Genomic DNA, 12,163 nt, shown 5'->3' on the forward strand with positions numbered 1-12,163 from the left:
GGAGAAGGGAAAGGCTACCCACTCCAGCATTCTGGTCTGGAGAATTCCATGGACTATATAGTCCATGGAGTCACAAAGAGTTGGACACGACTGAGAGACTTTCACACACACACATAAACACAGACCATTCTACAAGTTCACCAAATTCTTAGACAAGAACTATGAAAACCTCTCAATAACTCATTGAATAGTGTTCTGAGTATACAGTTCAAATGCGTGCCAATATATAGGAAACCTCATGCTCTCAAAAATTAAAAAAAAAACAAAAACCCTTTGATGGTATTCTGAAGGATAGAATCAGAGTATTTATTGAGCTAAACATACAGATGATACCAATTGCTGTTGAGAGGTGAAAAAAGTTGAAAGTTTATTCTTAACATCTGGGGAACACTGCAAGCAAATCATCCAGTTATTAAAGTGTACGGATTCCTTTTTTCAATGAGATACAACGATCTTCATCACAGTAAAACATAAGAAGTGACAGGATATTCCAAAAAGACAATAAATACTTTCTTATTATAAATTATTATAAATATTAAACCACATTAAAAAGGAAAGCAAAGTAGTAAAAGAAAGAAAATGAAAAAGTATGCTTTGAAATATGTAAGCAATCTTGTTTTACCTCTGGCCAGTCTTTCGGTTTCCTCTAATTTAGCCTCAAGCACTTGATCTTGTTCTACCTGAGTTTGCTCTTGTTCTTCCAGGGTCATCTGCATGTCTTTGATTATTTTTTCTTTAACACTCAGATCTAAAAATTTAGAAAGAACATTTTTAGAAATTATTAACATCTACATCTAGATACCATATTGAAAATTAAGTTAACTTAAATAGAATATGAGTTCCACATAGACAAAACTATATTTTCAATGCCTAGACCAGTACTGGCATAAATGAAGGATCAAATAAACAATTGATGTACAGATGAATGTAAGAATAAACAGATGGAAAAGCTTTTCAAATAAAATTAATCATTTTCAATACAATTAAACTATTAATAAAAATCATAAAACTACTATTTTACTGTTCTTCATTTAATTGTGCTTCAGATACACTGTGTTTTTTATAAGTTCAAAGTCTGCGGCAATCCTGCATCAAGCAAGTCTATAAGCACCATTTTTCTAACAGCATTTGTTCACTTCCTGCCTCTGTATCACATTTTAATAATTCTATCATTGTTGTATTTGTTATGATGACCTATGATCACTGATCTCTGATGTTACTGTTGTATTTCTAGGGGAGACGCTATGAACTACAATGCAAGACAGTAAGATTAACCCATAAAGACTGTGCGTGCTCTGCTCCCATGACCAGCTATTTCCCTGTTTCTCCTTCTCTGTGGACCTCTCGATTCCCTAGGACACAACAATATTGAAATTAATCCAATTAATAATACTACAGAGGCCTTTAAATGTTCAAGTGAAAGGAAGTGTTCAAGGAGAGTCACACAACTCTCACTTTAAATCAAAAGCTAGAAATGAAATGATTATGTAAGGAAGGCATATCAAAAGCTGAGACTAGACAAAAGCTAGGCCTCTTGTTCCAAACACTGAAGTTGTGACTGCAAATTAAAGTTCTTCAAGAGACTTTAAAGTCCTACCCCAGTGAATATTCAAATGATAACAAAGCGAAACAGACTTTCTGCTGATATAGAGAGACTTTCAGTGGCCTGGATAGAGAAATCAAAAATAACCACACACACACAAAAAAATAACCACAACATTCGCCTAAGCGAATTAAGAGCAAGGCCCTAATTCTTTCCATCTGATGAATGCTGAGAGGTAAGGAAGTTGCAGAAGCAAAGTTTCAAGCCAGCAGAGGTTAGTTCTTGAGGTTCAAGAAAGAAGCTGTCTCCCAAACTTAAAAGTGCAAGGTGAAGCAGCCAGTGCTGACGTAGGTGCTACCAATCATCCAGAATATACGACTAAACTGCTGCAATCTCATGATAAAACTTGAACAGATGCCCAGTTGCTTCTTATGGATGAGCAAAGAAAGTGGTTTCTTGAGATGGAATCTACTCTGAGTGAAAAATGTTGAAATGACAACAAAGGATTCAGAATGGTACATAAACTGAGTTGATAAAGCAGTGGCAGAGTCTAAGAGGCTTGACTCTAATTCTGAAAAAATTCTACTGTGGGTAAAAAGGCATCAAACAGCAGAGCATGCTACAGGTTTATGAAAGGAAGAGTCAACTGAGGTGCCAAATTTCCTCACAGTCTTACTTTAAGAAACTGCCACAGCCACCCCCATCTTCAGCAACCACTACTCTGTTCAGTCAGCAGTCTTCAGCATCAACATAAGGCCCTACTCTATCAGCAAAAAGACTACACTTCCCTGAAAGCTCAGATGATGGTTAGCATTTTTTAGCAATAAAGTATTTTTTAATTAGGTGTGAGCACTGTTTTTTTAAACATAATACTATTATGTCTTAATCTGGAAAAGGTAAAGAAGCAGATTCTCCCCTAAAGCAACCAGAAGGAACACAGTTTTGCAAATTATCTTGATTTGAGCCTTATTAGACCTTTTTCAGAGTTCTGACCTCCAGAGTTGTAAGGTAATGTATTTGCATTGTTTTAAGCCATTTAACTATGTGCATGTGTGCTAAGGGCTTTCCTGGTGGCTCAGACTGTAAAGAATCTGCCTGCAATGTGGGAGACCTGGGTCCGATCCTTGGGTTGGGAAGATCCCCTGGAGGAGAGCATGGCAACCCACTCCAGTATTCTCGCCTGCAGAATCTCATGGAGAGAGGAGCCTGGTAGGCTCTTTGGTCCACAAGGTCGCGAAGAGTTAGACATGACTGAACTGATTTAGCATGCATGCACAGGACCAAATCTGAAACATCTCTGAGGTACACCAGTAGTAACAAACACATATACTGGGATTTAGAAAAAAACCCTATTTGACAAATTTTACTGTTAATATTCTTAAACCAAAACTGAAACTATAATTTTTAGCTCCTTAAAACAATAAATTCTCAAAAAAATAAATAAATAAATAATAAATTCTCAATCCCAAATTTACTTTTTTGAAAACCTCAAGTAATTATTTTCTCTAGAAAAATTTTCAAAGCAAAATATTTACTTCTAGTGTTTTTTAAACCAGCTCCTCAGGAAAACTGTGCTATTATAACCTTACTAAAACTGTTTCTGGCCCTTGAAAAAATGACTATAATAATGGATTATAAATAATTCTAATCCTACCTGAAAGAGATAAGAAGGAAAGACTGGCTTACTGTCTGGTGACACAGTACTAGGGCTCACTTCCCACACAAGGCACAAACAGTAAAAGAAAAAAGATAATTATATTGGTCACAGCCTCCAATAACTGAACTTTATTTCAAGAAAAGAATCCAGAAATATGCAACAAATAACACAAAATAAAGCAGAAGGACAGGAACTAGATATTTCATCAAAGCTATCTAAAGACAGCTATGAATTATCATAGCTAAATAAATGCCTGGCAGACAATCAATCAATCAAGTGTTTAACATTCAGGGGAGAGATCACTGAAAGCTATATAATATCCTAGCAAGGCTTCAAGGAGGAAAAGCTTAAGCATAATGTTCGAGAACAGGTTGGTTGTGGGAAGAAGGGACACTGCATCAACTTGTGAAAGAAACGACATACAAATGTCATGTAAAATTCTGGATTAGAAATACTCAGTGATTGGGAATTTCACAGCAGTCCAGCGGTTAAGATCTCTCACTGCCAGGGCCCCAGGTTCGATCCCTGGTCAGGGAACTAGATACCACATTCCACAACTAAGAGTTGGCATGTCACAACTAAAGATCCCAAGTGCCACAACTAAGACCCAGGGCAGCCAAATAAATTAATTTTTTTTTAATGAGAGAATTCACACTTCTCAATTTCAAAACTCACTAAAAGGTAAGTAACAATACTGTATGGTACTAGCATAAGTAATGACATATAGAACAATGAAACAGAGTCAAGAGTTAGGAGATAAATCCTTACATGTATGGTCAACTGATTTTCAACAAAGATGCAGAACAATGCAACAGGAGAAAGAACAGTCTTTTCAACAAATGGTGCTGGGACAATTGGATCTCCAAATGAAAAAGAATCAAGTTAGACATCTACCTCACATAATATACAAAATTATACTCAAACAGATTAATTCAAAGTGAATCAAAGACCTAAATACAACAGCCAAAAAGTATAAAACTTTTAGAAAAAAACCAAGGTAACTTCAGATTAGGCAACAGGTTTTTAGACATGATACCTAAAGCATAAGCAATCAAAACAAGATAGGTAACGTCAAAATGAAAAACTTTCACTTTGTAAACATTGTAAAGCAACTATACTCTAATAAAAATTAACTTAAAAAATTAACAACTTTTATCTATCAAAGGATACTATCCAGGAAGTGAAAAACCACCCACAGAATAGGAGAAAACATTTACCTGATAAGGGTCTAGAAGCCAGAAAATATAAAAATCACAACTACACACACACACACACACACACACACAAACAACTGGGGGGAGGGGCAAACAACCCAACTGAATTGTTTGAGGGGGCAAGAGGGGGCAACTTTTGCCCAAAATAGGCAAAGCACATTAAGGACATTAACAGACATTTGGGCAAAGAAGATATACCAGTGGCCAATAGCAGAAGACAAGATGCTCAATATCAGTAGGAAATGCAAATCGAAACAACAAATAGGACTTACCGGGTGGTCCAATGGTTAAGAATCTGCCTTGCAATGCAGGGGATATGGTTTCAATCCATGATCAGAAAACTAAGATCCTACATGCTGTGGACCAACGAAGTCTACATGTTTTAACTACGAAGCCTGTTCTGTGGAGCCTGTGTCCACAGCTAGAGAAGCTGTGCACCAGAACAAAAGATCTCAAAGACACAATGTAGATCCCATGGACCACAACTAAGACTTGCTGCAGCTGAATAAATAAGTGAACCAAAATGACATACTCCTTTATACCCACCAGGATGTCAGAGGAAAAAATTATGTCTACTCCTTGTGAAAATGACCTTACTTGGAAACAGAGTCCTTGCAGAGGTAATCAAGTTCAGAATAAGGTCATACTGGATTAGCATGCCTGAATGCAAAGTTGCTTCAGTTGTGTCCAACTCTTTGCGACCCCATGAACTGCAGTCCACCAGGCTCCTCTGTCCATGGGGTTCTCCAGGCAAGAATACTGGAGTGGGTTGCTCCAGTGGGAAGTCCCAGGGGATCTTCCTAACCCATGGGTGGAGCCCATGTCTCCTGCATTGCAGGTGGATTCTTAATACCTGAGCCACTGGAGAACTCCCGCTACTGGATTACAGTGGGCCCTGCTGCTGCTGCTAAGTCACTTCAGTCGTGCCCGACTCTGTGCAACCCCATAGACAGCAGCCCACCAGGGTCCCCCGTCCCTGGGATTCTCCAGGCAAGAACACTGGAGTGGGTTGCCATTTCCTCCTCCAATGCATGAAAGTGAAAAGTGAAAGTGAAGTCACTCAGTCATGTCCGACTCTTCGCAATCCCATGGACTGCAGCCTACCAGGCTCCTCCGTCCATGGGATTTCCCAGGCAAGAGTACTGGAGTGGTTTGCGATCGTCTTCTCCACAGTGGGCCCTAATTCAACATAATTGGTGTCCTTGTAAGAAAAGGGAACTCTGTATGGCAACAGCTAGGGAGAAGAAATACACTCAGAGAGAAGATGCCTATGTTAAGATAGAAGCAAAAACTGGAGTTCTGGTGGAGGCATGAATGGAGAGTGATTGCTAATCAGTACAGCATTTCTTTCTAGGGTGATGAAAATGCTCTGGAATTATATAGTGGTAGTGGTTGTACAAGTTTGTGAATACACTAAAACCTACCATACTGTACACTTTTAAAGGGTAAATTTTATGGTTTGTATATCTCAATTTAAAAACTCAGTAAGATACCTAAGTAAATGGCATTCAGTATTTAAATAGAACTTTAGAAGCCAGGAACCTCATTGGAATGAGGTTCGTGACATTGTACAGGAGACAGGGATCAGGACCATCCCCATGGAAAAGAAATGCAAATGAGCAAAATGGCTGTCTGGGGAGGCCTTACAAATAGCTGTGAAAAGAAGAGAGGCGAAAAGCAAAGGAGAAAAGGAAAGATATAAGCATCTGAATGCAGAGTTCCAGAGAATAGCAAGAAGAGATAAGAAAGCCTTCTTCAGCAATCAATGCAAAGAAATAGAGGAAAACAACAGAATGGGAAAGACTAGAGATCTCTTCAAGAGCATTAGAGATACCAAGGGAACATTTCATGCAAAGATGGGCTCGATAAGGGACCTAACAGAAGCAGAAGATATTAAGAAGAGGTGGCAAGAACACATGGAAAAACTATACAAAAAAGATCTTCACGACCCAGATAATCATGATGATGTGATCACTAATCTAGAGCCAGACATCTTGGAAAGTGAAGTTAAGTGGGCCTTAGAAAGCATCACTAGGAACAAAGCTAGTGGAGGTGATGGAATTCCAGTTGAGCTGTTTCAAATCCTGAAAGATGATGCTGTCAAAGTGCTGCACTCAATGCCAGCAAATTTGGAAAACTCAGCAGTGGCCACAGGACTGGAAAAGGTCAGTTTTCATTCCAATTCCAAAGAAAGGCAATGCAAAAGAATGCTCAAACTACCACACAATTGCACTCATCTCACACGCTAGTAAAGTAATGCTCAAAATTCTCCAAGCCAGGCTTCAGCAATATGTGAACCGTGAACTCCCTGATGTTCAAGCTGGTTTTAGAAAAGGCAGAGGAACCAGAGATCAAATTGCCAACATCCGCTGGATCATGGAAAAAGCAAGAGAGTTCCAGAAAAACATCTCTTTCTGCTTTATTTACTATGCCAAAGCCTTTGACTGTGTGGATCACAAGAAACTGTGGAAAATTCTGAGAGATGGGAATACCAGACCACCTAACCTGCCTCTTGAGAAATCTGCATGCAGGTCAGGAAGCAACAGTTAGAACTGGACATGGAACAACAGACTGGTTCCAAATCAGGAAAGGAGTACGTCAAGGCTGTATATTGTCACCTTGCTCATTTAACTTCTATGCAGAGTACATCATGAGAAACGCTGGACTGGAAGAAACACAAGCTGGAATCAAGACTGCAGGGAGAAATATCAATAACCTCAGATATGCAGATGACACCACCCTTATGGCAGAAAGTGAAGAGGAGCTAAAATGCCTCTTGATGAAAGTGAAAGAGGAGAGTGAAAAAGTTGGCTTAAAGCTCAACACTCAGAAACGAAAATCATGGCATCTGGTCCCATCACTTCATGGGAAATAGATGGGGAAACAGTGGAAACAGTGTCAGACTTTATTTTGGGGGGCTCCAAAATCACTGTAGATGATGACTGCAGCCATGAAATTAAAAGACGCTTACTTCTTGGAAGGAAAGTTATGACTAACCTAGATAGTATATTCAAAAGCAGAGACATTACTTTGCCAAGAAAGGTCAGTCTAGTCAAGGCTCTGGTTTTTCCTGTGGTCATGTATGGATGTGAGAGTTGGACTGTGAAGAAGGCTGAGCGCTGAAGAATGATGCTTTTGAAGTGTGGTGCTGGAGAAGACTCTTGAGAGTCCCTTGGACTGCAAGGAGATCCAACCAGTCCATTCTGAAGGAGATCAACCCTGGGATTTCTTTGGAAGAAATGATGCTAAAGCTGAAACTCCAGTACTTTGGCCACCTCATGCGAAGAGTTGACTCACTGGAAAAGACTATGATGGTGGGAGGGACTGGGGGCAGGAGAAGGGGACGACCAAGGATGAGATGGCTGGATGGCATCACGGACTCGATGGACGTGAGTCTGAGTGAACTCCGGGAGATGGTGATGGACAGGGAGGCCTGGCGTGCTGCGATTCATGGGGTCGCAAACAGCCGGACACGACTGAGCGACTGAACTGACAAGCCAGGGAAACCCTCAAGAGCTAAAAATGTACTTTTCTGCTTATCAGGGAATGTCTAATACAAAGTTAAAATCACAAAGGTGAAGGAACTCAACAGTGAAAACAAAGAGAAAAAAGATAATGATGCCTTATTCAGGAAATCTGTCACAGCAGCTAAGGTTTATTCTGAGAGAAAGGCAGTAACCAGAGGAACAGATCACACAAGCCCAGGTAAAAGAGTTTCAGAAAGGGGGAAGCTACACATCACCTTCATACTTAGAAAAAATATCCTTATACAATTAATACTACCTAGAAAACGAAAATGAGAGAAAATGAATTGACAAATAATTAAAAAATAAAGGAAAGGGCAGATTGCAAAAACCAAAAAGATCTGAAACTATGTAGGTTACAAGTGGCCTGGATGAAAGTTTAGAGAGAACGGAGAAGATGCAAGATTAAGAGTACTCAAAATGGGCCTACACCACACATCTCAATATGTGGCCAAGAAATAAAATACTAAAATATAAAAATAACTATATTCTGGTTCCAAGAATGTTTTATAGAATAGCCAAGATCTATTCACACCTGCCAACAGTGACAAAGGAGCCAAAATAAAGGAAAATTCCAAAAATATTATGGAAATATGAGATGCTTATGAGACAATGGCCTAAAAGGGTAGGAAAAATAAGATTCTGTAGGGACATATATTTTCACATCCAAGTTACTGATCCAAGTTAATCCCTCTTCATTGATAAATTTCAGGGTAGTAAGTTACTCTGGAGAATCAATGCTTTTCTCTTTGATAAAGTTACATTTTATGTTGCCCTTATTTTATTTCAGAATTTTCAAAGGAAAATGATGAACCAATTGTTATTCTAGCTACTTATTTTGCAGTCTTTTCAGTACTGGAAGAAGAGCTTTGTTTCTGACCTTTGCACACTCTCTCATACTGTTGCATAGCTTCTTCCACCTTTTGATTATTTAACTGCTCCTGCAAAATGAAAGAACACGAAATGCAAATGAAACTTAATTATACGCCAATATTTAATAGAGGGACTTGAACAGGGTTTATTATTAACTTTGAAATCTATCTCCTAGAAGGCTAAGTCTTAAGATTCCAAGTTTGTTACACCTCAGAGTAAAGGTGAGAGTGATAAAAGGAAAAAATAAAACAAAAACAACCCCCCAACTTTATACCTTTAATCTACCTAAAAAATGCCAAATCATTTTCTTTATTCAACATTTTAAGCTAGCATGTATGTTCTCTTACACAACACAAAAAGCATAAAGGGGAAGAAATATACTTAATAATGGGAACAACAAAGTAAACCATAAATAAATTCCTTATCAAGTAAACTCAAGATGCAGAAAAAAATAGGGCCCCCACATCCCCTATATGTAGAAAGTAGCTGGAAGGTTTGAAAAAGACGCAACGTTAATTTATGGACACTGGAAATCCTTCAATTCTGGTTTTAACCTGTCTGGTAATCTAACCTTCCATCTGCAGCTGGAAGGATGGTGCAGAGACAATGACAGAAAACGAGGGAGGCGCTTCGGAGGTGGATGGACAGAGACGGACAGAAACACAGAGAGCTACCAAGGCTGACAGACAGGGACAAAACAGACCGGAAGCAGCACTAGAGAGAGGGACCCACAGAAAGGAAACAGAACCCAGGAGGTGGACGGACAGGATGGAAGCAGACGGCGAAAGGCGGAGCAGGCAGATGGAAAGCGACGCAGGTGGACGTAGCATGATGCAGGTAGCACTGCCACAACGGAAACAGAGAACAAGGCCGGTGGACAGAAACAGAGGAGAGCGGCGGAAGGGGGCGACCAGACAGCCGAGCGCTGAGAACACAGGCTGTTAACAGAAAGCGGCGGAAGGGGGCGACCAGACACCCGAACGCTGAGAACACAGGCTGTTTAACAGAGAGCGGCGGAAGGGGGTGACCAGACAGCCGAACCTGAGAACACAGGCTGTTAACAGAGAATGGTGGAGGTGGTCGGACAGGACAGAAGCAGACGGAAAGCGACAGAGGTAGGCAGATGGGGACGGAATCGGAGGGAAAACAACAGCGGTGGTCAAAGGTGGTCCAACAGTGAGGGAAGGAACCTAGTCGGTGTCTGGTTACATAAGGGCACACTATAAACAAAATTTCCATCTGTTTTGACACCTCACCATTCCTTTGGATTGATGCTCAAATCATTTATCGCCAAGTACTCATAGCTGTTCCTCAAAGTCCCCTAAAGATCCCTAAGGTGTTGGAATCATGAAATAATTGTCTTCTTGAAATCAGGATTTTAACAGCTTTTTCCCCCTAAAGGCCTCCAAACATCTCTTGAAAACGTGAGTCTTGTTCTGCAGGTGTCGGGGATCTTGCTGGCGGACTAAGAGATCCCCGTGAAACTGGGCTCCCCAAGGCCTGGGAATCTCCCCTAAACCTGGGGCTGCAGTGCCCTTCCCTGACGGCAAATGCATCTCTGGAGCAATCCCAGCTGTTCTAGGCACCTTTACCAGACAACTGGGCTGGGTTTACCACCTAAGAGTCCTGAGTTGTGATAAACATTTTAAGGCAGGAGAAGAAAAAAGATTTTTTTCAAACATAAAATTCTCTGTGCCCGCCTCCCACCCTATTTTAACTGTGCATTATGCACTGGCATTAACCTCTCCTTAGAAGACACAGGAATGCCTGCTGGATGGTAAAGAGCTATTTTCTCCTGGTGCCAACAAGGTAACTATAACCCTCCTTCTTATGGTCAAAGGGCTATGATTACCCCCTACTCACTTTATACTGCACATCTGAGTACTGTAAATTGTCAACAATATATCATTTGATGCATAACCCTTTGTCTCAAAAAGTATGCAACTTTGCTTTGACCTCTAATGGGCAGAACAGTCCTAAGAGCTTTCTGAAAGACTGTCTCCCAGGTTACAATCCTCAGATTATCCATTTCTTACTTAAGAATATATATATATATACATTTAATTAAACACTAAAATATACCACCAGAATCTACTGAAATCATCTTTAAAAACAAAACTGTTACCTTAAGTTGCTGAATGGTTCGCTGTTTCATATCTATTTCCTGAGAACACTGGTTTTTCTTTTTCTCCAGTTCATTAATTTTAATCCTCAATAATTTCTCCTCATCACGCATTACAGAGACCTACAAAGTAATAAATAATTTCTAAAAATATTAATTGCTTTTGTTTAAAATTCAAGGCCACTGTTTCAAAGATTAATGTCCTTTTAAGAGCATTAGAAAAATTACAGATTCCAACATACATGATGTAACTCAAATTATAAGAATCTCAAACTCTGTAAATACTACTAAAAAAGACTCAGAATAGTCCCATGCATGCAAGAGGGAAATTATTATCATGGAAAAATCAATAGAGATACTCTAGGGGAAAAATACTGAATCTGATTTCCAAGATTTATTAAGTAATATGATCCAGTAATATAAGAAATAACTTAACAGCTAATAATGGCACGTAGAGGATGAAAACAGAACAATTACAAGATCAAAAGATACCCATGCAAGGGAAGGTCAATTGATTTTTGGTGCTAATCCTACAAACTTAATCCTACAAACCTATTAAAGAAATCGAAAAGCACTTTGAATCAGTATGCAAATCCTAAAGGAAAAGAGGGGAGGAGAAGGGAGAAGGGAAAGGGATAAGTATAGAAAACATGTAATCAAAGTACATTTTTAGGTCAATTTTCAAGAGAGCTAGGGATCTCATAAACTGAAGGAAATTAACTGAACAAAGTTCCCCTTCATAAAAATTATGGAGATACCATAATAATAGTAGTTCTTTGGTTTCAGGTGATTTTTACATTTCTTTTTAGGCTTCCTGTATGTTCCAAAATTACTATAATAAACATATATTCCTTTTATAATCATACATTAATAAAATTTAATTTTATATATTATCTTATTTTGTTCAAAAACAAGGGACTTCCACTAATAAACACCATCGTCATCAATTTTACAGAAATAAACCGTCTGCCAATAACATAGAGACTATGTATCGCACCAAGATGCACGTAAGGACTGCTTCCGTTTCCATCCTGGCTCTAACACTGGACAAGTTATCTCTCTCAATGCCTATTTCCCTAGTCATAAAATGGCTAAAAATAGTCCCTATGCCTAACATTTGTATGAAAATTAAATGAGATGATACATGTAAACTTAGAACAACCAATCCAGAGTAAGCCTCTATTATTATTAGCACTAACATTATACATTGTTTATTTTGAAAGACAGAAA

General features: G+C 39.1%; 1 protein-coding gene across 5 annotated transcripts in view; it reads right to left on the bottom strand.

Annotated features, from left to right (window-relative positions):
- KIF20B (kinesin family member 20B) overlaps positions 1 to 12,163 on the bottom strand; it is an 82,811-nt gene that overhangs the window by 19,391 nt on the left and 51,257 nt on the right. For all 5 annotated transcript variants that reach the window (XM_005698202.3, XM_018041593.1, XM_013975077.2 and 2 more), the window contains 3 exons: positions 10,937 to 11,056; positions 8,819 to 8,879; positions 623 to 748 (listed from right to left, as the gene is read on the bottom strand). In XM_005698202.3, coding sequence (XP_005698259.2) covers positions 623 to 748; positions 8,819 to 8,879; positions 10,937 to 11,056 — 307 coding nt within the window. The remainder of the gene's footprint in view (positions 1 to 622; positions 749 to 8,818; positions 8,880 to 10,936; positions 11,057 to 12,163) is intronic.

This window comes from Capra hircus, chromosome 26 (assembly GCF_001704415.2).
Source record: "Capra hircus breed San Clemente chromosome 26, ASM170441v1, whole genome shotgun sequence".
Lineage (NCBI taxonomy): Eukaryota > Metazoa > Chordata > Mammalia > Artiodactyla > Bovidae > Capra > Capra hircus.